General features: G+C 43.9%; 1 protein-coding gene across 1 annotated transcript in view; it reads left to right on the top strand.

The window, feature by feature from the left end:
- The window catches only part of MIER3 (MIER family member 3), a 45,084-nt gene extending 18,301 nt beyond the window's left edge, over positions 1-26,783 (top strand). The window contains exons 3-13 of the mRNA XM_082244229.1: positions 826-971; positions 5,087-5,221; positions 6,125-6,245; positions 17,357-17,442; positions 17,635-17,707; positions 18,183-18,331; positions 21,297-21,375; positions 22,641-22,735; positions 24,125-24,252; positions 25,854-25,996; positions 26,138-26,783. Of these exons, the coding sequence (XP_082100355.1) occupies positions 826-971; positions 5,087-5,221; positions 6,125-6,245; positions 17,357-17,442; positions 17,635-17,707; positions 18,183-18,331; positions 21,297-21,375; positions 22,641-22,735; positions 24,125-24,252; positions 25,854-25,996; positions 26,138-26,589 (1,607 nt within the window). The 3' untranslated portion in view covers positions 26,590-26,783. The remainder of the gene's footprint in view (positions 1-825; positions 972-5,086; positions 5,222-6,124; positions 6,246-17,356; positions 17,443-17,634; positions 17,708-18,182; positions 18,332-21,296; positions 21,376-22,640; positions 22,736-24,124; positions 24,253-25,853; positions 25,997-26,137) is intronic.
- The last annotated feature ends 1,147 nt before the right edge of the window (positions 26,784-27,930 follow it).

Here is a 27,930-nt window from a genome sequence, read left to right as displayed (position 1 = left end):
CTTTTATTTAGTTAAGACAACTATATTATCAAGAGACCCACTAGATCTGTTGAATACAGATAGCAGGAATTTAAGCCAAAATTTACATTTAATCCAAAATGGTATTTAATATATAAATGTGTTTTAATGTTGATTTCACAATTTGGCCTTGGCAGGCACTTTGGAAACTTTAAATACTACAGTAACCGCAAATACATTTTAGTTATCTGTTATGCTAAACTAAGGTTTTGTGTTAAGGATTTATACTCTCAAGGGAAAATGTAAATGTAGTTCCTAGGCACAGTGCTTATTAATAGGGGCTTTTAATTACTTTTTTTTTTTTTTTTTGTTTAAATTGGATTAGCCCCTTCTAATATCTGCTGATGGCATGTTTATTGGTTGATTAGACTCAACATTGCTAATGTCAGTCTGGATTCCTGATTTCAGTTAAGGTTTTCAATGTGTATTCTAATGCTATCGAATTCAATTTAAGGCTTGATGCTGGATATCGGGTATCTGAGGATGTAAACACTATTTATAATTTTTTTTTTTAACCGTTATCTTGCATGATAATGACGTGTCCAGGTACTATGCTGAGGACTGCAGAATATATTTGGAAATGAGTATCTAGAGTTGTCTATTTTTGCATTAGTTGAATTTGCTATGTTTTGTAATCTTTCCTAGCCAATAATAAGACCTTTTCAAGCTTTTTAGAAACATTTCTTGTCCCCAAGATTGCTTGTATGTTTGCAAAAATCCTCATTTTTCTATATCTTGCTAAAAAAGCAAACTCCAATTCAGCATTTTGTGACATTAAGCAGAGTATTTCTTTCCTGTCTATTGTAGTTGGCTCTCTGTCATCAGAAGATCATGACTTTGACCCTACAGCTGAAATGTTGGTACATGATTATGATGATGAGAGAACTCTTGAAGAAGAAGAAATGAAGGAAGACGGAAAAAACTTCAGCTCTGAAATTGAAGACTTAGAAAAGGTTTCCATTAGTTTGATTTTTATGTGTGTGTGTGTGTGTGTATATGTATGTATGTATATAATATATAGGGCTGAACGATAGTCTATGTGATATCGACTATCGTTCTGCGGGCGTGGGCTATATTCATATCGCCGAAGACACGATATTTACCATTAGGCAGGGGGAGGAGGAGGACTCACAGTGCTGGCAGCCCTCCCACACGTTCAGCGGTGAGCAGCTGCACAGCTAACCAATCACGCGTGCCTGCACACCTGATTGGTTCCCTGTGCCGCTACTCACGTGATTGAGCGCGGCACAGCGAACCACCGCTCGGTCAAGAGAACTAGCTCCAGGGCAGCAGAGGGAACGTGTGGGACAGATGTCATGTCGGGCTGTGTTTTTTCTACCTCCTACCACAACTGTGAGTCCCGACTCTGCCTAATCCGTCTTCTGCATTCCACCCAGAGAAATATCGCGATATATATCGTTGAATATCGCAGTGTTCTTTTTTTCCCAATATCGTGCAGCCCTATATATATATATAATTTTTTTTTTTTTTTTGTATATATGAATTCTGCTGAAAGTGGAGCTTTACCCATAACAACTTGATAAAAATATATTCTTAAGCAAGGAACATACATTGCACAAAATAGTAATTAGCTTACCAAGCTTAACGTGTTCCATAAATTGCCTCCAGCATTGCTCCTGTTTCTTCTTGCTGGAGGCTGCCATTTTGCTGAAGCCCAGAGACCCTAAGCAGCAGTAAATCTTTGTTAGCAGATTGGCCTCTACAAATTTGGCACAATGCTTAAAAATAAGAGCAACTGAGCTTGTGCACAGTAGGGTGAGACAGTGTATTACTGGATTTTAAACAGTATAAAACAGTAAATATAAACAGTATTTTAAATGTTTTTCATATTTTTTTTAATTCTTTCCTGAGTCTCTACTGATATAATTTCCCTTTGTTTTCCGGTGTGTTATGAGGATAGGACATGAGGAAACTCTCAGCAAGAGCACTTAGAGTAATAGAGTTCCTTTTTGTATAGTAACACGGTCGGTGTTTTAAATTGGTATCTGTTCTGGTTAAGTGGATTTCCCTCACTTGCTGTGTTTTTACTAGGACAAGTAAAGAGGGGAAATATCCCCAATGGAGACCTAGATTACAGTAAAAGCCTGACATGTTTTAACCTATCCTCGCTTTTTTCAAAACTTAAACTATAGACAGTTTTTTTTTTTTTTTTTTTTTTTTAACTTGATGATGGAAGCAGCACACAGAGGTATCTTTTTAGTAGAAGAGAAAGATGCAGAATGAACTTTTACATTATTGGCTCTCCATTGTGGGACTCTTTTCCCTGCTATTGACTTCAGTGCATATCTACTGCCTTGTGTCTTCCCAGCCAGTGAATCATTTGCTCTTCTGTATTCTCACTGATAGTAAAGGCTTGAGCCCATTGGATAGATGCAGCTCTATAAATAGAGGAAAATTAGCTTCATTCTCTAAAACACACATCTGTCAGTCTCAAACAGTTTTGGGTTAATAGAACTGTGTGCATTTTCATGCAATACCTATTTAACCACTTGCCAACTGGGTACTTTCATTCCCTTCCTCACCAGGTAAATTTTCAGCTTTTGAATGCTGTCACACTGTGACAATTGCATGGTCATGCAAAACTGTACATGCAGTATTTCACAAAATTGAGTACACCCCTCACATTTTTGTAAGTATTTTATTGTATCTTTTTTATGTGACAACACTGAAGAAATTACTCTTCGCTACAATGTAAAGTAGTGAGTGTACAGCTTGTGTAACACTATCCCCTCAAAATATCTCAACACACAGCCACTAATGTCTAAAACTGCTGGCAACAAAAGGGAGTACACCCCTAAGTCAAAATGTCCAAATTGGGTCCAATTAGCCATTTTCCCTCCCTGTTGTCATGTGACTCATTAGTGTTAACAAGGTCTCAGGTGTGAATGGGGAGCAGGTGTGTTTAATTTGGTGTTATTGCTCTCACTCTCTCATACTGGTCACTGGAAGTTCAACATGGCACCTCATGGCAAAAGGGCTCTCTGAGGATCTGGAAAAAAAAATTATTGTTGCTCTACATAAAGATGGCCAAGGCTATAAGAAGATTGCCAAGACCCTGAAACTGAGCTGCAGCACGGTGGCCAAGATCATACAGCGGTTTAACAGGACAGGTTCCACTCAGAACAGGCCTCGTCATGGTCGACCAAAGGGGTTGCGTTCACATGCTCAGCGTCATCTCCAGAGGTTGTCTTTGGGAAATAGACGTATGTGTGCTGCCAGCATTGCTGCATTGGTTGAAGGGGTGGGGGGTTAGCCTGTCAGTGCTCAGACCATACACCGAACTCTGCATTAAATTGGTCTGCATGGCTGTCGTCCCAGAAGGAAGCCTCTTCTAAAGATGATGCACAAGAAAGCCTGCAAACAGTTTGCTGAAGACATGCAGACTAAGCACATGGATTACTGGAATCATGTTCTGGGGTCTGATGAGACCAAGATAAACTTATTTGGTTTAGATGGTGTTGAGCGTGTGTGGCGGCAACCAGGTGAGGAGTACAAAGACAAGTGTGTCTTGTCTACAGTCAAGCATGGTGGTGGTAGTGTCATGGTCTGGGGCTGCATGAGTGCTGTCGGCACTGGGGAGCAAAAGTTCATTGAGGGAACCATTAATGCCAACATGTACTGTGACATACTGAAGCAGAGCATGATTCCCCCCCCCCCCCTCCCTTCGGAGACTGGCCCACAGGGCAGTATTCCAACATAACGATCCCAAACACACCTCCAAGGCGACCACTGCCTTGCTAAAGAAGCTGAGAGTAAAAGTGATGGACTGGCCAAGCATGTCTCCAGACCTAAACTCTATTTAGCATCTGTGGGGCATCCTTTAAGTTCTCTAACATCCACCAGCTCCCAGATGTCGTCATGGAGGAGTGGAAGAGGACTCCAGTGGCAACCTGTGAAGCTCTGGTGAATTCCATGACCAAGAGGGTTAAGGCAGTACTGGAAAATAATGGTGGCCACACAAAATTTTGACATTTTCACTCGGGTGTACTCACTTTTGTTGCCAGCGGTTTAGACATGAATGGCTGTGTGTTGAGTTATTTTGAGGGGACAACAAATTTACACTGTTATACAAGCTGTACACTCACTACTTTACATTGTAGCAAAGTGTCATTTCTTCAGTGTTGTCACATGAAAAGATGTATAATAAAATATTTACAAAAATGTGAGGGGTGTACTAATGTGAGATATTGTATATGATGTTTTTTATCTTTATTTTTTCTGAAAACGGATATCTTTTGGAGGTATTTGGTGTTATTGGTGTGTAAACAAACAAAGATTTTGAACTCCCCCTTTGCTTTTTCTTTGATCGAATTTTGCAAGTAAGTAACTTTATGGCACTGATCATGCCCTGATTATCAGTGTAAATGTGTGCTGTCACAGTATGTTATCAGCTTTCCTTTCCTCAGACAGTGACTGCGCTGGGAAAAGGAAATGCTAATTTAACTGTCATTTGTTTACATGTGATCAGCTGTGATTGGACGCAGCTGATCACATGGCCAAGGGTTGATTTGATTGGTCCTTTACCCTCATCTGTGGTATCCAAAAGACACTGCGCTCACAGAGCACGCCCGGGCGGGCAGAGTTCTGGGAGGACGTCAATAGATGCCCTCCCGGAAATGTGCAACCGCTCTGTACCCATCATTCGGCTAGAACACAGTCGGCAAGAGGTTAAAGCGGTAATAAACCCAGAACTAATATATTGCAGCTTACCAATCCTTAGATGTGGTTGCATCCGTTTTCTTTTCTTAGGCTCCCCCCCCCCCCTCTGTTTTTCACCTGGTGATCTAGCCACACACCTCCTTATGCAGTACAATTTTAATAATTCTTGTTGCTCTAATCTAGGCACACTATCACATGGTTGAATGGCAGGCTCGGTAGTAGGTCAAAACTGTCCATCTGTGGAGCATTGTTTTTTTTTTTTTTTTCTTAGAATAGTAATGTTCTCTGCTGTATGGGGGTCTTGCTGGCTCTTTTGGCTAGGATTATTTTTAGGAAGATGTGTTTTCTTTAGCTCACATGAACATTCTTTTTAAAATGTGCTTTACAGGAAGGAAACATGCCTTTGGAAGATTTGTTAGCCATTTATGTCTATGAGCCTGCAGATCCAGTTATGGCAGGATCCAGCGTTGGCAGTTCTCCCAGCGAGTTGGGTGATGAGCTCCCTGACATGACGCTAGATAAAGTAAGTAGCAACAAACTCCCTGATTTAGGCCTCTTGGTCAAACTTCAACCTGTGATATTTAGAAGAAGGTTAAAAAAAAAAGCTATCTATAACCAAATTACCAGGGATTGAACAAAGTCTAGGGGGTCCTAGTAATTTTCAAGGTGCAGCTTATGTAAAAGGGTATGTTTTCTTTTTTCCAGAATTTTTCATTAGCGGTACTTTCTGGATTCAGTCTCATACTGTTGCCATTATGAAGTGTTTTTTCTGTCTGGTGGACCCAGGTCTTTTATTCCTGAGACCTGACTTCTGGTGTCCCTAAGTGTTTCCCATTCAGAAAAATAGGTTTTCGGTAGCCTGCCCCCCTAATATTGCTGTAACAGTCCCCTCCCCTCCCTCCAGCCCTTTTCATGCAGTAAATCCATGAAATGTACTATATTGCCAAAAGCATGTGTACCCCCCCCCCCCCCAACTTTTTGAGTTAAGGCATTTCCAGTGAAGAATACGGTGAATGCTACAGCATACAAAGACCTTTTAGACACTTGTGCTCTTCAGACAATTTTGGTTAAAATCCTTTTTGCTCTGCACGGTGTCCCTGTGCACAAAGGTAGCTCCATAAAGACACAATGGGTTTGGTGTGGAGGAACTTGGTGTCTGCACAAAGCCCTGACTTCAATCCCTAGAAAGCATTCTCAGAAGAGTGGAGACTCTTCTAACTTCAAAAGAAATTAGGAATGTGATGGCCAACAATCTCCCAAACTGTGCAAGGGTTAGGTATTCATGAACATTTGGTCCTATAATGTAGATAGAAAGCTTATTCTTTCAGCTCTTCAATACTTTGATTGCAGTGAAACAGTTGGTAGTTTTTGTGGCGATCAAACCTTTTTGTATTGTAAATCATTAGCTCTATTTTTGTCTTCTCAGGAGGAAATCGCAAAGGACCTTTTGTCAGGTGATGATGAAGAAACGCAGTCTTCAGCTGATGATTTAACACCATCCGTCACGTCACACGAAGCACCAGACTTTTTTCCTCGACCTTTAAGATGTAAGCATCTAAAATATTCTTTGTTTTCCCTACATTCAGAAGCCTTTAGATAAAACTACAATCTATGATCAGTGAATTTGTTTTCTTTATCGACTGTTGATGGACACAGGAATTCAGAAACAAACCAGTTATACTGCCCCCTACAGAGGTTGGGGAAATTGGCAAGCATGAAGCTAACTTTTTGCTAGCTTTCTTCAGGGGTTTTCTTTTTTTTTTTTCCTTGGTGACTTTAATGTAGTTACACTTCTGCTTGAGTTGCTATATAGATTGGCGTTTCCTGAGCAAAAGCTTTGGAGACCATACCTGGACCCCACAGGACTGGACATGTAAGGCTAGCATGGAAGGTGTCCTCTGGGCCTACGTTTTGTGCTTTCTAGACCTTTGTGTACTGTGTTAGCTGCGCAGCACTTTCCAGGACCATAGGCATGGCAAAGACCTGCTTGTGATCCTGAATCTGAACACTCACTTAAAAAATTAAGATAGTAAGGTAGCTCCTGGGGTTTCAGGCCAACTATTTGCACCATTAGGTGTAGGGATGCACCGAAATGAAAATTCTGGGCCGAAACACAAACCGAAAATGCAGGATGTCCTTGGCCGAAAACCGAAAATTACTTTTTTTCTCCCCAAATGATTTTAAAATAGTAGGCAAAGTTAATTACCCATGGTATTTGTATTATGCAGCATGAGGGGGTTAATGTATTGCCACTGGTCACTGATGCATTAGTGACCGACCAGTGGCAGTTAATTAACCCCTTTCTGCTGCATTAGTGGCACCAGTGTTAGTGTTAATTAACACTGGTTGCACTGACACTGATACTGGTTGCATTAATGCAGCTCACTGATACTGAATTAATAATTATAACTAATAATAATGAAAAGATACTGAATTAATAAAAGTTTGTAATTAACAGCATAAACAACCCGTCATCCCTGCCCTGCGCATTAACCATTTGGAGCCAATAGCTCACCAATCCAATTATTACAGCACTGGGTGGGTTAATTAATCTGGGATATGTGTGTGTCTGTGTGTGGGGGGAGGCTTAATTATTTCTGAAATCTTATTTTTCTTTTTAAGGGGAAAAAGATGGAGGGGTAATATTGATTTGGGGATAACTTTTAAGGTAACTTTTAATATGTCTATTAGGCTGTTGTTTGATAATTGAGAGAGAGAGAGAATACCTTCTGCAGCACCAGAGAGAAGCAGTCAGCTTCTACATTCCACAGCATGGGAGAGAAGCAGTCAGCTTCTACATTTCACAGCACAGGAGAGAAGCAGTCAGCTTCTACATTCCACAGCACTGGAGAGAAGCAGTCAGCTTCTACATTCCACAGCACTGGAGAGAAGCAGTCAGCTTCTACGTTCCACAGCGTGGGAGAGAAGCAGTCAGCTTCTACATTCCACAGCATGGGAGAGAAGCAGTCAGCTTCTACATTCCACAGCATGGGAGAGAAGCAGTCAGCTTCTACATTCCACAGCATGGGAGAGAAGCAGTCAGCTTCTACATTCCACAGCATGGGAGAGAAGCAGTCAGCTTCTACATTCCACAGCATGGGAGAGAAGCAGTCAGCTTCTACATTCCACAGCATGGGAGAGAAGCAGTCAGCTTCTACATTCCACAGCATGGGAGAGAAGCAGTCAGCTTCTACATTTCACAGCACAGGAGAGAAGCAGTCAGCTTCTACATTCCACAGCACTGGAGAGAAGCAGTCAGCTTCTACATTCCACAGCACTGGAGAGAAGCAGTCAGCTTCTACGTTCCACAGCGTGGGAGAGAAGCAGTCAGCTTCTACGTTCCACAGCATGGGAGAGAAGCAGTCAGCTTCTACATTCCACAGCATGGGAGAGAAGCAGTCAGCTTCTACATTCCACAGCATGGGAGAGAAGCAGTCAGCTTCTACATTCCACAGCATGGGAGAGAAGCAGTCAGCTTCTACATTCCACAGCATGGGAGAGAAGCAGTCAGCTTCTACATTCCACAGCATGGGAGAGAAGCAGTCAGCTTCTACATTCCACAGCATGGGAGAGAAGCAGTCAGCTTCTACATTTCACAGCACGGGAGAGAAGCAGTCAGCTTCTACATTTCACAGCACGGGAGAGAAGCAGTCAGCTTCTACATTTCACAGCACGGGAGAGAAGCAGTCAGCTTCTACATTCCACAGCACGGGAGAGAAGCAGTCAGCTTCTACATTCCACAGCACGGGAGAGAAGCAGTCAGCTTCTACATTCCACAGCACGGGAGAGAAGCAGTCAGCTTCTACATTCCACAGCACGGGAGAGAAGCAGTCAGCTTCTACATTCCACAGCACGGGAGAGAAGCAGTCAGCTTCTACATTCCACAGCACGGGAGAGAAGCAGTCTCCTCGGGACGTCGCTGGTTGTTAGATGCCATTCGGCTGGCCATCCTAGCAACCAGTGTAGCTCAGAATAAAGCGCCCAGCGGAGGAATAAAGCAGGTATACCCGCTTGACAACTTCATTACAGATATTAGCGTCCGCTCGCACTTCAACTGCACTTCGCCCCACTTCCTCGCAGCCCCCATTAATTTTCGGCATCTTTTATTGGTCTTCGGACGAAATGGGATAGGCCCATCTTCGGCTGAAAATTTCGGTTGCCAAAATTTCGGTGCACCGCTAATTGGGCGTATCTTCAAACCTCTTCCCACCCCCCAGTGATTTTACCGCAGCAAGAATTAATGTTGGGATATTGAGCGCTTCTGTCAGCTGTTTGGTAAAAACCTAATTTTGCTGCTCCTCCTCTTCCTGGTTTCTTCAGGTATTCAGAGTTGCTTGGGGTGTAAGGGCCTCTTCGGTGGTTTCCGGGCCCGTGGACCTCTTTGGTACATGACAAATGGGTCCACAAAGTGATATGGTCCAGCTACTAGATCGGGTTTCATTCTTGCCCTCCAGAAAGGTTCTTTCCTTCCAAAGTGTGTCTGTCCCCGGACAGATTGCAAGCTCTCTTTTGGGCGGTACAAGATCTGCTACTTCAGAGTGTAAGTGTCCTAGTTCCGGCCTCGGGTACAGAAGCTCAAAATGGAGTCCATTCGCACAGTGGTGGCATCCCTACATCGGAGGGATATTCTTGCCTCTATTGACATCAAGGATGCTTACCTGCCTATTCCAATATGTGCTCAACGCCAGCTCTTCCTCCATTTTGCTGTAGAAGAGGAGCATTATCAGTTTGTTCCATTACCCTTTGGTCTTGCCTCCGCCCCTCGGGTCTTCATGAAAAATGTTGGCCCCAGTTCTGGCATTGGTCTGTCAATGGGGGATTGCATTGATTGGCTATTTGGACAGCCTCCGCTTGAGAGCAGAGTCCCCTGCTGCTCTGATGGACAACGTGAAGATCACTCTACAGACACTAAGGGAGTTCGGCTGGCTTCTGAAGTACTAGAAATCTGCACTGATTCCATCCAGAAAATTGTATTATCTGGGTCTGACTCTGGATTGAGCTCTAGCCAGAGTGTTCCTGCCTCTGGACAAGCCCCAGAAGCTGCATGCTGCGATTTTTCTCCTGCTATCTAGCAAATGGTCATCCCTCCGGACTTGCATGAGCGTGCTTGGCCTGATGCTATCTACCGTCGAGGCGGTTCTGTTTGCTCTGTTCCATACGAGGTCCCTGCAAAGGAAGATCTTGGTCAAATGGGACAAGTGTCTGAAGTCTCTGGACTATCTGATTCGGCTGAGCCAGGAAACCAGGGGTTCCCTGGTCTGGTGGCTTTGCTTTCCGGCTCTGCGACAGGGCAAATCTTTTCTCCCCTTGTATTGGACAGTGGTCACAACACATGCTAGTTCATCCAGGTGGAGAGTTGTCCGGAGTCTGAGCTCTTCTCAGGGTGTTTGGACACCGGAAGAGTCCAGACTGCCAATCGTTGTGTTGAAACTCTGGGCGATCAGGCTGTGTCTTGATCACTGGACAGATCGGCTCTGGCTGCTTCCAGCGCGGATTCAGTCAGACAATGCCACGGCGGTGGCTTATGTCAATCACCAGGGCAGAACAGAGTGTGTTGGCAGCCCTGAAAGTAGCCATCATTCTCCAGTGGGCAGGACAGTTTGTTCCAGCCCTCTCCGCCGCACACATTCTAGGAGTGGAAAACTGGCAGACGGACTATCTCAGTCGGCAGGCATTGGACCAAGGGGTGTGGTCCCTTCATCCGAACAGGTTTCATCTACTATGCCTTCTGTGGGGCACCGCTGAGGTGGATCTGTTAGTGTCCCAACTCAACAGAAAGGTACCGAGGTTTGTGGCAAGGTCACAGGATCCTCTGGTGGACGCCAGACACGCTCTGGTGGCCTCATGGGGCCAGTATCTTCTGATCTATGCCTTCCCTCATCTCAAGCTTCTGCCAAGACTTCTACGCAGGATTGAGGCAGAAGTGATTCCGGTCATCTTAGTGGCTCCGGACTGGCCTCGCTGGACTTGTTATGCCGATCTGGTGCGGCTAGTCGCCGACGTTCCTTGGAAGCTTCCTCTCAGGGAGATTCTGCTGTCCCAAGGACCAATCTTCCATCCTGCTTTACAGTCACTGGCTTTGACGGCTTTGCTCATGAATGCCAGGTGCTGAGGAATTGAGGTTTCTCTGGGTCGGTGATTGCAACGCTGTTAAAAGCTAGGAAATCTACTTCTAGGAAGATCTATCATTGTACGGAAGATGTACATTGCGTGGTGCGAGTCTCTTGAGGTTCATCCTCACTCCTTCTCGGTGGCTCAGATCTTGACTTTCCTTCAACGGGGGGGGGGGGGTTGAACAAAAATTTCCCTTGAGTACCATCAGGGGCCAGGTGTCGGCTTTGACTGTCTTCTTCGAATGACCCTTGGCCACACTATCCCTGCTGTGTACCTCTCTTCAGGGTGTCAAAGATTTGGTTCCTCCCAGTGCGGTCTCTGTTGCCATCTTGGGGACCTCAGTTTGGTGCTTTGGTCCTCCAGAAGCCTCCCTTGCTTACGCTGTCCTTTGGTGTTTTTTTTTTGTGTGGCTATAACCTCTGCACGCAGGGTGTTGGAACTGGCGTTGTTATACAGTCATTCACCTTACTGGTGATTCACAGAGATAAGGTGGTCCTTCGCCCCTGTCTGTCGTTCCTCCCAAGGTGTCTCTGATTTTCATTTGAATACGGAGTCTTTTAGGAAGTCAGACTCACCATTTTCACTATTTGTGCTCATGGATGGGCCTCGGAAGGGGTTGCCTGCTTCCTCTGCGACCATTTCCAGATGGATTGACTATTATTCAGGCCCATTCCATCAGGGGTCAGGTTCCTCCTTTCCCTGTCCGGTGATGGAGGTTTGCAAGGTGGCCACCTGGTTGTCGATGCACACTTTCATAAAGTTCTAAGAAGTGGGTGTGTTTGCATCTGCAGATGCTTCTTTTTGCCGCAAGGTTTTGCAGGCTGCTGTTTAGAGGACTTGATCCTCTTTGAGGGTGTATTGTTTTTCTCAGGTGGGCTCCAGTTGTTTTGGTTAAGCTCCTGTTGCCCGGTTGACTGTTTTTAGCCTTGCAAATTTTTTTGCTGTTCCCACCTCTCATGTTTAACACTGCTTTGGGATGTCCCAATGGTTTATCAAGATAAGGAGCTATGTCCGTCAATGAACGGAAGAGAAAATGGTATTTTTGACTTGCCATAAAATCCATTTCTCTGATGTTTGTTGATGGACACAGCACCCACCCCTCTGTGGAGTACCTATATCAGGGAGGGGGGGAGTATACCTCCTGGGTCTGCCCATAGGCATAGTCAGATTATTTTTCTGCCTAGTGTCCTGCTCCTGCAGGGGGCAGTATAACCCAATGGTTATGAAGATCAGGAGCCGTCAATGAACATCAGAGAAATGGATTTTACGGTAAGTCAAAAATCCAATTTGTTTGACTTGCCATAAAATCCATTTCTCTGCATTTGACGGACACAGCACCCATCCCTCTATGAAGTTATGATATTTCTGACACTGATTGTTACAAAACTGAGGACCTATAGCAGAGAGGGGGAGTATACCACCAGGAACTGCCCATAGTCCATCTCTTATTTCTCAAGTCGTCTTCCAGGACAGCCCATGAGACCTAGAGCTCCTCCTACCAGGACAGGAAACGCGTTAACCCCACCATATAAAAGGCGGACCTCCTAGTCCTCCCCTCTTCAGTACTAGTGTTTCCTCCGGACAGGGGGGGGGGGGGTAAATGTTTCCTGTCACTTGGTTCTTTGGGTCTCATGGTCTGTCCTTTTGGAGACTTGGGAAAGAATCCTACATGGACTTCTCCTGCCCAGTGCAATACCTCATAGTTGCAGGTTATTGGTGGCTGCTTTTCTCCTGTCCTTAGTGCCTGGGGAGGGCCAAGACCGCTGGTGGCGCCTGGGGAAGCAAGAGGGAGCCTCTGTCCAACCCAGTGGTGTTATCCTTGCAGGCAGCGTGGTTGGCTGCTCAGTGGAAGGAGAGTGCTTGAAAGGGGTTTTTCTATGCACAGCTCCGGCATGTAGGACACAAGGGGCGGAGCCTCTGCGCTCCACCCTGGCCCTAGGAAGTGGTGTTGGTAATTTCCGGTCGCAGGAGACCTCATTAGCGGGCGCCGGCGATGCTGGTTCCAGTCTCAAAGTGCGCATAGGAGAGGGCTGGGCGGCTGGTGTTTGTGGCACCCAGCAGAGGCTGTGGAACACAGGAAAGAACAGGTTGGATTCCTTTGCAGCAACTGCTCAGGCAGCGGACACAGGCTCTGGCACCAGCACTTGTCAGGTAAGCCTGGGGACTTTTCCCTCTTGCATATCCTGTGGGGCTTTTTCTCCTCATCATAGCTGTGTGGGCCTCTCTCCTGCACTGGGGTGTGTTTGGAGATCTGGGTGGTGTGATTCTCAAACTAGACTTTCTTTTTATGTTTGTAGACCAAGGCTCAGGACAAGGTCCATGTGCAACCACCCAAAAGAAAATGCAGTTTGCGGGGCAAAGCTAAGCTTCTCGTGGAGTAAAGTGGTCTGCCACTCGTGCATAGACCGTTTAGAGAAGGATGGCCCAAAGTTGGTTAGGTTGACAGCTAGGACCTCTGCTTTGATTAATTCGACCAGAAGGCTCTGGAGACTCTTCGTCTAAGTTGCGCATGTGTACTCTTCACCTTATAGGCTACCATCGCTTTGGCCCCGGATTACAAGAAGCTCTGGAACGTACGGTTGACAGAAGTCGTTCCCAGAAAAGAAAAAGAACCGGACTCCTCTGAAGCCTTTTCGAGGGCAGAGGGGAAGACAGCAGGGTCCATGTGAGGTCAGACCCAAGAAGCATTGGACTGGCCAGAAAGGCAGGGGGGTGTTGTTTATTACTCAACAGCCCGCCAAAATAAGACTCCTGCTGCAGAGTGGTAGGAAGATTAATTGCCTTCGTCCCACAGTGGAAGGGGATCACTTCTTTTTTTAGATCTGATGACCAGGGGGCACAGACTGGAATTAGATTCCCGGCCGCCGGAGAGATTGTTAGTCACCAGCCTACCCAGAGATTAAGTAAAGGCTACTTCCTTGAGTCTCCAGATAGGAGACTTCGTATATAAGAATGTTTTGGTCCCGGTTTCAAGGGCAGAGCAGGGCAGGGGTTTTTTGCTCCCACATCTTTGTGATAAAGAAGCCCTCGGGGAATTACCGCCTGATATTGGACCTTTGTTCTCTAAATCACTCAAACAGATACAAGCACTTTCACATGCAATCAATATTTCTCATAAGGAATCTGCTTTACCCGGGGTGCTTTATGGCAACCCTGGACTTAAAGGATGCCTACTTGCACATCCCTATTCATCCAGCATACCAACAGTTTCTATGGCTAGCGGTAAAATTGGGATCAGAGATCCATCGTTTTCATTTCCAAGCGCTGCCCTTTTAAGGTTATCAGCCCCACGCAACTTTACAAAGGTCCTGGGGGAAGTGTTGGCCCCATTTTAGACAAAAATTAATTCTAATCATCCCCTACCTGGACGACCTAATAGTGGCAGATTTGTGTCTAAAACTAGAGAGGAATCTCCAGGCGGTTCAGGAGTTACTCCAGTCGCAGTTAACAAAGAAGTCTTCTCTGAAGCCTTCCCAAAGAGTGACCTATCTCGGGTACGAGATTTCCTCACTGGATCAAAAGATTTTCCTCCGGGGGGGGGGGGGAGTTTCAAAAACAACTCAAATGATGGACCAAAGGGTCTTGCAGACCAACCAGAGGGTCTTGCTCAGAGATGTCTCAAGAGTTGTAGGCATCATGACATCTTGCTTTCCGGCGGTGCCTTGGGTGCAGTTCCGCCAATTTCCTCTTCAGTTGTTTCTTCTAAAGACCTGGGATGGGTCCCTGAGTTCTTTAGACATTGAAGGTACGAATTCCCTACAAAGTAAAGAAAGCCCTGTGGTGGTGAAGGTCGCCACTTCACCTGACCAGAGGGCTGGAGTAAGTTATTCCAATATCTCAAAAAATAACGATGCATGCAAGCTCTTTTGGTTGGGGAGCCCATCTTTAAAACAAGATAGCACAGGGAGAATGGTCCCCGGTTGTAGCAAGAGCATCATCAAATCAAAGGGAGCTTCTGGTAGTGCAGAGAGCCTTAGAGGGTTTTCAGGCAGAGGTCAGAGGACACCATCTGCAGATTCGGTCTGACAACATTGTGACAGTAGCGTACCTCAACGGGGTACAAGAACAAGCAGGATAGGAGTTGGCGCATCACACATACCTATATAGAATCAAGGGGTATGCAGTTAATGTATAGTCATTAGTCTGGTGTAGTTGATGGCTGAAATAGATGACACTCAGGGCCAGCTCAGCTGCAGAGAGAAGTCAGCTCTGAAAGTGGAAATAAAAACAAAAAGCAGAGCGGCCCTAAATGTTATCAGTTTAATTAAAAGGGTAAGGCAGGTACAGGAAAACTGCTCACATTTGAAACGGTATAAAATAGCTCATCTGTTAGGTGGTCTGCAGGAACACAGGGGTCCACGGCTGGATGTTTGTGGCTCCAAGAGGTGGTGCAGGGGATGGTGAAGGAGGGAGATATCTGGAGGGCCAAGAGACCATATAGTAGGATGACCAGCGGCTTCAGGAAGGTGTTCTGTTCCTCAGGGAGACACCTGGTGAGCCAAGAGACCGTTAGGTAGGATGGCTGGCGGCTTCAGAAGGGCGCCCTGCTCCTCGGTACATCCAGCGCAGACAGATATGGGAGCCCAGTGTGACAGATCCAGCAGCCAATCGCAAAACGCGTTTCCGAGCGTGCGCAGTAGCCTCACAGGGCGTGCGGGCTCCTTTGTCAAGTAACGGGGGTACAAGAAGTCGGACCTTGCAGTTCACAGCCGAAATGATTCTATCTTGGGCCAAGGTGAATCTAGCCTCCATTTCAGCACTTCATCTGAAAGGGATTCAGAATTGTTTGGCAGATTACCTCAGCTGCTACCAGGTATGTTGGGACAATTGGGCCCTCGACCTTGAAATTTTTGTGGGATTCCCCAGAGGTGGACCTTTTTTGCAGCCCAAACGAACCGCAAGACAGAAGACAGAGATTCTTATCCCTGAAACCAGGAGACCCGTTTCTGGGGATCTACGTTTTTGCGAATCCCTGGTCATTCAGCCTCTGCTACCCCTTCCCTCCTATCAGACTAATCCCAGGAGTTTGGAAGACACCAATTTTGATCCTGATAGCCCCATTTTAGCCCAAAAGGTGATGGTTTTTACGCCTGCATGCACTAGCCTCAAAACTTCCAGTGACTGCCTATGAGACAGGACCTGTTGTCTCAGGGCCCAGTATCTCATCCTCGGGTGGCATCCTTAAACTTAACTGCATGGTATCTAAGGAGCAGATACTAAGCTCTCAGGGATTCTCTGTCAAGGTTGTGAGGACCCTAGTAAGTTCCTGGAAGCCTGTCACAAGAGCTATATACTACAAAATTTGGAAGAAATTTAACTCTTGGTTGTCTGAAAATCAAAGATTTTCTCCCGATGTTCCATCTATTCTGCAATTTTTTCAAGAGGGTGCCGACAAGGGTCTATCCCTTAGTACTTTAAAGGTTCAGGCTTTATTGTGCTACCAACCTTTTTGTAATTTTTAAAAAAAAAGAGAAAGAAAGGGATTTTAGTTTTTTGGATGTCAGAAGGGTTCTTCTCACATACCTAGAGATTACCAAGACCTTTAGGAAATCTGAGTTCTTATTTGTTCTTTTTTCTGGGACACACAAGGGTAATGGAGCCACTAAGGCCACTATAGCTAGGTGGATAAAGCAGACAATTGCTGAAGCCTAGAGAGTTAAGAATGTTTCTCTGCCATTTGTCATTGAACAAGAGCCTTGTCCGCGTCCTGGGCTGAAAGGTCTGGGGCCTCACCGAAACAAATATGTGAGGCAGCCATCTGGTCTAATTTTTTGACCTTTAGATATTATCGCCTGGACCTCCTCTCTTCCCAGGAGCAGGCGTTTGGTCAAAAGGTGCTCCAGGCAGTGGTCCCTCCCTAGACTAGTAAGATCTGGCTCATCGTCTCATGGGCTGTCCTGGAAAACGACTTGAGAAAAGCTGCCTACCTGTAACTCCTTTTCTGAAAGTCTTCCAGGACAGCTGGGTAATGCCTTGTATTATGCATATGTTTTACAGGAACGTCCTACAGTTCTCAATACTTAAAGGGGAGGGGACTAGAAAACCGCCTTTTATCTGGTGGGGTTAATGTGTTTCCTGTCCTGGTGGGAGGAGCCCAAGGTCTCCAAGGGCAGTCCTGGAAGACTCTCGGAAAAGGAGTTATCAGTTGGTCTAACTCGGCTTTTCTGCCTAGTGTCTTTCTGTAGGGGGCAGTATAACCCTATTGTTCCAGATTCATGGAGGGTGTCTGTCAATGAATGCAGAGAAATGGATTTTAGGGTAAGTCAAAAATCCAATTTTTCTGTGATTGCTGAAAAATGTTATTAAGCTGAAAAAAGAATGCCAATGCAGCCACAACATCTGAAGGTTTTGCTAAAAGGGTGTTGCTTCTATCTTTAAAGAGCAATAAGAGGCACGTTACAAAAAATACCTTCCTAAAATTGGTCTACAATTTGTTTTTATTATTAATGTGATTACTAAATATTGGAGATTAAAAGAAGAAAGTAACTTTGCCCATTGTATTCTAAGTTTGTTTTTTGTTTTTTTCCTTTAACCCTATGTGTAGCAAATACAGCATATGATGGAGATAAGGAGTGGGAAAGTGAAGAATTGGAAACGGAAATTGGAAATTCTTCAGAAGATTTAAGAAAGGTAAGTGTTTTTTATAGGCTTTTCCATCGCTGCTTGTGGATAAAGGTATCTGCTGCTGGACTGCTTTTTAATATGCTACTGTTTACATATGTTTGCTTAAACTTTGCTAAATGTTGAAAGAGGGTGTTCCTCATTCAAATACCAGTGATTTGATGATAAATAGTGTTTTTTATCGTTCTGTGTCTTTTTTAGGAAATCATGGTTGGCTCACAGTATCAGGCAGAAATCCCACCTTTTCAAGGACATTACATGGCAGATTTATCTGGTAAGTGGGTGGACATCTCATCTCGCATAAAGCGTTTTGTAAACAATACTTTGGAATGTATTGTGAACTGTCTGGGGAAAGCTTTGTAAGGCGGGTCATACACAGTGTGTGGTTGCAGGAAAGAAATTTGCACAATTCCGCCATCAACACAGACAGTGCTGACAGGGGAATTCCTCCTGCTGAGCAATTGTCTGCTCCTGGCAGATGGGGTAAGCCACCCCCACCGGAAGAACACTGATTTTCGCTAGCAGCTATTAATCGCATAAGAATCCAGCAAGCTGGTTGTACCCCAGTTAATCAATCGATCAAGTTGGAATCCTTTTTAGCCTGCCCAGTAACCTTTTTGAATCTTGGCCGGTTCTTGCTGAAGATTGCTGAGATTTGAACTGTGTATGGCCAGCCTTAATCGCAACCGTTACAGAGAGGATGGCCTAAATAAAGACTACATAATATCTGTTTATAAAATTAATTACAGACTACGAACACCAAGATCACTTGATCTGGAGTCCAGATGTTGTTCCGGAGAGCAAAGTGGAGGCTTTTCTGTTGGAAACCATGAAGATGGACAACAAGAAGATTGTGCACAACAGAGTATCAGATGGGATCATCAAAGATAGCGAACAGGTGACTTATTCTTTTATCTGTTGTGGGGTTTTTTATTTTATTTTACATAGTAACTCTGGGCAACAAAGTCTGCTGTTGTACCTTCGGTTTAGAGAAAACTTTGCTGTTGGACTAAACTAAATCTATTCAGTTCAGAGAGGGGATGAAACTAGCATCAAGCTAGCATGGTTTTTTTTTTTTTTTAAATCGGGCTCAGACTTTGGAACACTAAAATATAAATATGGCAATTGGAGATCTGCACAGTTTTGTTTCTGTTAACCAGTTCGGCAGCCCATTTCTACTGTATGCCAGTTACATTTGAGAGAGCTTTCGCTGCCACATTGGCGATTGATTACTATTACTGGAAACTGCCCTGTCTGCTTCTGTAGTCATGTTACAAGATAAAGTTAGATTAGCCACTTGCCACACAAGCCAATTCTGGCATTTCTCTCCTACATGTAAAAACCTATTTTTAATTTTTTTTGCTAGAAAATTACTCAGAACCCCCAAACATTCTATATATTTTTGTAGCAGAGACCCTAGGTCAGTGATGGCGAACCTTAGCACTCCAGATGTTTTTGAAACTACATTACCTATGATGCTCACGCACTCTGCAGTGTAGTTAGGCATCATGGGAAATATAGTTCCAAAACATCTGTAGTGTCAAGAATCGCCATTCCAGCCCTAGGGGATAAAATGGCGGTGGTTGCATTTGTTGAAAGAGGGGGTCTTGTGCTAGAACTATTGCTCTCCCTCTAACATTCGTGAGGATTTCTCACGTGTGGTTTGACCACCGTTTACATATGTGGGCACGACCTACATATGCGTTCACGTCTGCATGCCAGCACAAGGCACACTTTCCCTTTTCAATTTTTTATTTTTTGATCGCTTTTGTTCCTATTTCAAGGAATGTAAATCCTCCTTGTCATAGGAGTAGGGCATGACTGGTCCTCTTTACGGAGAGATCTGAGGTAGGCTTGTGACGGTATCAGATTTTCATGCTGCGATTAATTGATTAAGGTTTTGCCACGGTATACGGTATTATCACGGTATTCTATTATTAAATTTAAATTATTAAATTTCCACCTCACTTCAATTTCATTGCTGAATTTAGGGGCTTTGGTTCACTTATGCACATTATTATATAGTCAGTCAGTACAGACTCTGTGAACCAGGCCTAAAATAGGTCATCAAGCAGTGTCTGGCCTAACTGGTGATAACTGGTCCTGGCGCTCGGCTCCGATCCGATGGCCTGGTCATTAAGAGGGCAAATCCTTGTGGTCAAGAAGTGGTTAAACCTGAAGGAGGTGTTGTTTATAAATGACTTTACTATTGCTTTAGGCCTGGTTCACATGTATGAGGGTTGGTGGTTCACATGTATGAGGGTTGGTGGTTCACATGTATGCGGGTTGGCGGCCCACATTTGCACAGGCATAGCAGCCCATTGATTTGAACGGGCTGCTATGCCCTCATTTTCCGCAGAAAAAAGGTGCATGCAGCATTTTTTTAAAATTCAGTGGCCCTGAAATCCATCCTGCTTTTGCACCATGCGACTAACCTGCAGTTCCTGCTCTGGCAAGCTTTCTGCATTTTTTGTAGACACTGCTTGATGGCTATATAATAATGTAATGTGGGCTGCTATGCGTGTGGGTGTGTATATATATATATATATATATATATATATATATATATATATATATATATATATATATATATATATATATATATATATATATTTATTAGAGCTGCACGATTCTGGCCAAAATGAGAATCACAATTTTTTAGCTTGGAATAAAGATCACGATTCTCTCACGATTCTCTGTGTAACAAAAAAAAAAAAATTGGGATAACTTTACTGTTACGTTTTTTTTTTTTTTTTTTTATTCATTAAAGTCTAATCATTGCGTTTGAAAGACTGCTGCGCAAATACAGTGTGACATAAAATATTACAACAATCGCCATTTTATTCTGTAGGGTCTCTGCTAAAAAAATATATAAAATGTTTGGGGGTTCTAAGTACTTTTCTAGCAAAAAAAAAACTGATTTTAACTTGCAAGCAACAAGTGTCAGAAAAAGATCCAGTCTTTAAGAGGTTAAACTTCCTTTCTCCCTGGCAGAGGGAAGGAAAAGATACAATGTAAACATTTTTGTTTATAGTTAGGAGACTTAATGCTGAAAGGGGTTAGCTGTGTGAGTGAATGAGTCATCCAGCTCACTGAAATGTATCAATTCACAAGTCAGGCAGACTTGACAGAGAAACTCGGTATTTTAAAAATGCCACAATAACAATACCGTGGCTATGCAATACCGCGATATATCGAATTACCGAAAACCGGCATATGTCTAATCTGAGGTCTAGAAGTCCCCACATCTCTCCTTAGGCTGGAATGCCTGAGATTAAAAAAAAATCGATCTAGGGCTTTTCCGGATAAAAAAAAAAAGAAAAAATGGCAGTGTTTACATCGGCCGGTGCCGAAAGTCATGTGACGTAGCTTCCGGCCTCCGATAGTCTTAGAGATGGGCGGGAGCCACCGCCGCCCAAGTTATTTTCCGTCTCCCCAATCGCATAGCTGAGCCCAGAGCAGCAGGAGGGGGGCCTTGTGCTCTCCCGTCACCTGTAAAGGCAATCAAGCGGCTAAACCACTAAAATAGTTTAGCAGCTATAATATCTTTTACATTGCTGGGAATCGCCGGCTAAAGGAAAAAAAATTATATATATATATATATATATATATATATATATATATATATATATATATATATATATATATATATATATATATATATATATATATATATATATTATCACTGGATGATGCCTGTAGCTGCAGGCATCATCCAGATATCTCCACTTAAATTCCCCACTACCCTGGGGAAGTGGTTAACATTACAGGAGACTACCACTGTTAGGTTCAGAATGTTCATGAGCAGAATTATTCAATCATGTGGTTGAATTTGGATTCACTGTGTCCTTTCCATTTTGCAGGCTCTGCATGAGCTCTTCAAGTGTGAATACGACTTCCCAGAGGCAATGGAAAGGTTTTGCAGTAGAGGAGTATTACATGGTAAGCGCTCAAAGATTGCATTGGTCATTGCCTGTAAACAGTAATGTAGAATTTCAGTCTACACTTTTTTTTTTTTTTAACTTTATTGTAAGAAAGTGTATCTGGTAGATTTGGTGATCCATGTCGTAGTTTCTGCCTACCAATATGAAAGGATTTGTTTTTATTTTTGCTCTTAGTAAAAGGGGTTGAACTAGAATGTAATTTACACCAGTCCCTGCCCCCATAGTTCACAATCAAATGTACTAATTATCGGCTTTAATAAAGTGATTGGAAAGTCCTTTTTGTTTTTTTCAGTTAAAAATGTCATACCTGCTCTGTGTAACAGTTTTGCACAGAGCAGCCCTGATCCCCTTCTCAGGTCCTCCCTCCTTTTGAGTACCCCCACTGCGAACCACTTGCTATGGGGGTACCTGAGTCGGGCAGCAGCTCCCTGTGTCCATTCAGACACGGAAGCCAAAGCCTGGCCCCACCCCGCTGTCTCATTGGCTCACTGATTTTGAGTGACAGCACTGGGAGCCAATGGCGCCACGCTGCCGTGTTAGCCAATGAGGGACAGTCTCGGGCAGCCGAGACACTTGTGCAACATCGCTGGATAGAGATGGGCTCAGGTAAGTATATGAGGGGGGCTGCTGCACACAGAAGGCTTTTTATCTTAATGCATTGAATACATTAGGTTAAAAAACCTTCTGACTTTACAACTCCTTTAAGTGCTCCTTTTACAGACCTGCCAAGCTTGCAATATGCCAGTCAGGAAAGTTGGTTCTAAATTTCGGTTTGATGATGTACCGTGCCACTAGCTAACTTTTTTTTTTTTTTTCTTGCAAGCGTTATGGCTCCTCAATAGGTTTGATGATCTGGAGGTGACAATTTAGGATGTAATAGTGGATTACACCCCTGTTCCTGCCTTTTTCATACCTCATTTGGAGTGGCTTAACTAGGGAAGTGATGTGTATAAGTGTGTGAGGGTTTTTTTTCCCCCTCTGTGCTCTAAACAAAGTTTCCTAAATGCTGCTCCAGCGCCAGCTCTTCTAGGCCTTGTTTTGACGGTGACTGCTAACTGATTGCCTTTGGTGCATGGCCGGCTTATAGGGTGGGGACCGTTTAGCCCCCTCCCTCTGCTCATCCAAAAAACAGGGGCGTGTTCCTGCTTAATGTAAAACATCTGTTTTTATCCTGAAATGTAGATCAAGCTGCCAGAATAACCACAGAAAGGTCTACCTCACTGATTTTTTTTTTTTTTTTTTTTTTTTTTTCCTCCTCTTCAGAAGAGTTCAAGCCTTGGACTGAGGAAGAATGTAGAAATTTTGAACATGCACTTCTAATCCATGGGAAAGATTTTCATCTAATACAGAAAAATAAGGTAACTATGTTTCCCATTGTATTAGTGTGCAATGAATGTAACTTGATTTTACATTGATTTGTAACAACAGGGCTGTGCTTCAGTGGTGCTGGTGATTGCACATGGACATTTTCCAGCATGTTGGATATGTCATTCTGTGCTAATCCTTTTTTTGCCAGCCACAATATCAGCTAAGCCTAAAACTCTTGGCAGACAGAATAAGTACAAATAAGTTCTTTCATGACCCCACCTCATTGTATGGCTAATTTTGTACAGCCATCCTGCTTCCTAAGTGCCACTCTAATGGCATTTAAAAATATGGCGTGTGTGTGTGTGTGTGTGTGTGTGTGTGTGTGTGTACACACACGCCATATCATTTTTAAATGTATACACACACACACCCCTCATAAAAAGTGGACCTAAACTCAATGATTTACCGGATTTGAAAAACTTAAAGCGGAGTTCCACCCAAAAGTGGAACTTCGCCCCCCCCCCCTCCGGTGCCACATTTGGCACCCTTCAGGGGGAAGGGGGGTGCGGGTACCTGTTTTTCACAGGTAACCTTCCCCACTTCTGGGAGACAGCACTGTCCCTTGGAAGTTTGGCCCCCTCCTCCTTCCCCCGCCGTCGAGCCAATCTGAATGTGCAGCGCACTTCGCGTATGCGCAGTAGGGACTCGCCCGTGAAGCCGCAAGGCTTCACTGCCGGGTTCCCTTACCGGCAATGGCGGCGGCAGCACCAGACAGCCAATGGAAACATCTGCTCTGGTGCCGACATCGCTGAACTCCAGTCAAGTGTCCTAATATTAGTCAGCAGCTACAGTATGTAGTAATTTTTGGAGGGGGAGGCTGGAACACTGCTTTAAATTCAAGGCATGTCATGAATAACTGTCACATTTGCTCTCGACTGAAATGTGCAACCATCAAATGGCCAATATCGTAACCGATGACATGTTCAGCACCATGACAACATTGGCTAAGATGGCAGCTTCTTTGGCTGAAAAGGTTAGGAGTGCTGCAAAGCATATAGGGTACTTATGTATGTAGAAGTAAAAAAAAAAAAATCAGCAAATCTAGAGTTTTACTTGACGTGCACACTTGTAACATTTCTAGGTCCACAGTCATCTAAGCTGTCAAAATAATCATCTGTGAAAGCAGCTGCTCATTCAACCTGCCTTCAGGCCAATTTAAGAATGTGTCATTCAGATCTTTAATTTCCATGATGACTTCCTGTGACTGGCAAGTCTACAGTGGAAAGAGCAGAGTAGAGTACCCTCGCCAATTTTATTTTAATTGTTGCCATGTGGCATGGTATTGGTTTTTGAAAAGCCGTGAGACCGTCTATTTCACTCTTCCAGAAGTTTTTTTGGATTGAAGTTTTCTCATTATTTTACCTTATTCCACTATCCAGGTGAGAACCCGCACAGTAGCTGAATGTGTAGCTTTTTATTACATCTGGAAGAAATCGGAGAGATATGACAATTTTGCCCAGCAAACAAGATTTGGCAAGAAAAGATATCACCATCATCCTGGAGTAACGTGAGTTGAATTTAGTCTGTAGATGTATTTGTATGTTGAAGTGTGTTGAATTGAGTTACAGGGTTTTTACATTACCAAAATTATGCCAACAACCTATAATCTTTGTGTGAAGCCTGTGATGAGTTGGTTTGCTCACTAAGCAGAAGGCTCAGCCACATAATTTTTAGGCCCTTTTCACACGAGAGGTGCACCCGAAGGACTCAGTTTTTCTCAGCTGGGAAACGATCTGCTGATCCCCGCTGAGCAGGTGGATGACAGCTCCGTCTCTGCTTACGTTGCAGAGACAGAGCTGTCAGAGCCCTGCTCTCCTCTATGCGAGATCGGATGAAAACGGACTGCCTATCCATTTTTCAGTCGATCTTCTCTGATCCGATCCTCCAGACGGATGGAAAATAGTTTCCATCCGTCCGGATTTCACGAACCGGATCGGATCGGATAGAAGCAGGTGTCAGCGGACATGTCACCGCTGAAATCCGCTGCTCCATAGGGGCTGCATGAAGCATCTGCATGGAGGCGGACCGGATCGGAAAGCCCGTGTGAAAGGGGCCTTACTTTTTTATTCCGCACCTGTAAAGTAAATTTAAATCGTAACTTAATAATATTTAGGTTGCTAAAGAGCCATGTATAAAAAAGGGCGGCAGTTTATTTAAACAAATTGTGTTTTACTTTTTTCATCCTTTGTTGTGTCTCAGTACTGCTGATTTCTGAAGCCTCATTATGTGTGGATACATGCACTCCAGTGATGATTGCATTGACATTAGGGCAGATTTCCATATGGTGACAACCATGGAACATGTCTGTAAAATGTTGAAACGGCCAGTTGTAGTCTCCATCAAAAGCCCATATGAAAGGGTTACAATGAGATCACATTTGGAATATGGGGACAGAGAGCATTAACAAAACAGATTGTACTCCCTTCATGAAAAGACCATTTTTTGCTATTTAGCACTGCTCTACTTAACCACCTCCTTCCCAAGCCTATTCTGACACTTCGATCCTACATGTAAAAATCTACTTTTCTCTTTCGTTTATTGACAGACACAGCTCCTGGTATTCTTAACCATTGGGTTACACTGCCCCTTACAGGAGTAGGACACTAGGCAGAAAAAAAAATTCTGGCTACACCCAGGGGGGGTATATTCCCTCTCTCTGCTCTAGCCACTCAGTTTTTTTCTGCCTAGTCAAGAGTAAGGACCTAGGCGGTCCCTTATCCGTTATTATCCGATCTCCATAGAGGAGAGCGGGGATCTGACAGCTCCGTCTCTGCACACAGAGAGAAGATGGAGCCGTCATCCGCCTGCTCAGTGGGGATTGGCGGATTGATCCCCGCTGAGCAAAACTGAGTCCACGGGGCGCACCGCCCATGTGAAAGGGCCTTAAGCTTTGACAAAAAAAACTGGAAGCTGATTGGTTTCTTTGCAGAGCTGCACCTGATTTTGCACTCTCCGGTTTTAGTAAATCAACCCATTGCTAAATAGAAAATGTTTTCCCAGCGGCCGACCTGTTTTGTTCCCGTGGTTTAGCTAAATATTGGCCACATCTGATATGCTGATATTTGTCATTTGTTTCCATGTGAATTCACCGTTCTTTCTTGTATTTAGGGATTACATGGACAGATTGGTAGATGAAGCAGAGGCACTTGGAGGAGTTGAGAATCCATCAGCCTTAACCTGCCAGAATAGGACCGAGTCCATCCCTGACACCCAGCTTAACATTCTGAATATAACTGCGAACGACCTTACAGGTGGGTTTCATTGCAATTAACCCTTTATCCTCTGTAAAACAGGCTGTGTATAGGACAGTACCAAGCGTTTTTACTGCATACCTGAGAAGCAGCAGTGGATATGTATTTACAGTTGTCTGTTCCTTGATTTTTGTTTTTCAGCACTGTCTCATGTGGCCACCGTATGCAATTCTTCAGACGTAAACTGTTTAAATGATGGCTTCCCTTCGCTAGACACATTGCCCCGCGGCCCAGTGAACCACGTGCCTGTCGGCACAGAAGACCTACTCAACTTACCCAGCAATGGCGAAAGTGATTGCTTTACCTTATTTGAGACTGGATTTTATCCTCCTGACCTCAACCCGGTGAGCTTATGTGGCGAGGAAACGGAGAGGCCGGCAAAAAGGATAAAAATGGGGATCTCCGTCCCAGAACCCTTCATCAACGACGTGTCTGTAAATAACTTAAGTGTGGACTTTGAAAACCATGCGCACCATATTACCAGTGCCAAAATGGCGGTATCCATGGCAGACTTCAGCAGTCTTTCTGCAAATGACACAAATAGTTTTATAAGTTCGCACACACTACACCATACAGCCCTGCAGTCGGAGTGACGCCACCTGCTACGAACGTTCTGTTTTGGGGACGTAGCCGCCGCAAAATCTGATCATAAACTTCGGGTTTGCTTAGTCTTTCACTGGAAGTTTGAACTTTTTTCACTATGACATCAGTGATGTCTTTGTATGTAAAGAACTATATCTTGATTTTTGTCAAGAATTTAACTTTTTTTTTTTTTTTGGTCCATTTAATGTGGAAATGACAATGTTCGGCAGAGTTGGGAACTCGGATTAGGGTCTGGAAAAGCAGCTTTTAGGCTTAACTTCTATTTTTCTTTAAAATTTAGTAGATAAACATGGTCTCCATCTAAAAAAAAAAACAAAAAAAAAAAAAACAGCACAGGTTCAGGCTCTAAGTAGGCGACTCTTAATGTAAGCTATGTTTTACAGCAGAGTTCAGTGGATAACCAATGTTTACAGGTACCGGTCCATTCCCTGCTAAATGTAGCATTTTTTTTTTTTTTAATTTTATTTAAAGCAGAGCTGGAAATTCTAATTTGAACTGCACATTCTCACCCTTCACAATGTTTTTTTATTTTTTCTATGAGCATACCATTTCATAAGAGATATAAAATAAGAGCACTTGAGCTGAAACCAAGACCAGCATCTACAGCTGGTGCATGGGACAGTATACACTTCACCTTTTTTTTTTTTGATAAATACACAATGTTCTTTATACTGCCAGAGTGGATCTGTGTACCGTAGCTTAATGTGTCTTCTTCTGTCTCTTTGCGGTGACGTATTTTTCACCGGGAGAAAGGGAGTGCTACTTGCCCAATTTATTTTTTTGAAGATTGTAAAAAAAGAAAAGAAATTAATTACACATTAATCTGTGTATCTTTTTATGAGGAAGCCGATATTATCCAAGCTTAAAGTGTATGTCGAGGTGTTCCCAAATTTACCCCCAAACCTGCATATTCCTCTTTAATGTTGCGTCCCAGCATTTTATATTTTCTTCCACCTTGTTCCTGCTGTAAGAATTGGCTTTTATTAGGCCATGTGACAATAACAACAGGTTTGTAAAGTTTCTGCAGGAGCAGCTACTTAGGGGGTCAGTTCCTGTTGACATTGGCACACAGCAGATCTATATTTTGGAAGAGACCTTTCTCTATATGTTATGTGAACAGGCTCTTGGGAGTCAGGGCAGCAGCACTTGTTTTGCTGGGAGAGAAATCGAGTGGGACATGCCTGACAATGCTGTTTGGGCTGATAACAGTGCCTTTGCTACACTAAAATCTAGGGATGCACCGATCCGACTTTTTTGGACCCGATACCGATATCTGGCGTTGTGAAATCACCGATACCGGAACCGATCCGGAGCTACACACAAAGCAAGCG

This window comes from Pelophylax lessonae, assembly GCF_965119305.1.
Source record: "Pelophylax lessonae genome assembly, chromosome: 1".
NCBI lineage: Eukaryota > Metazoa > Chordata > Amphibia > Anura > Ranidae > Pelophylax > Pelophylax lessonae.
This window is presented reverse-complemented; position numbering and strand designations above follow the sequence as displayed.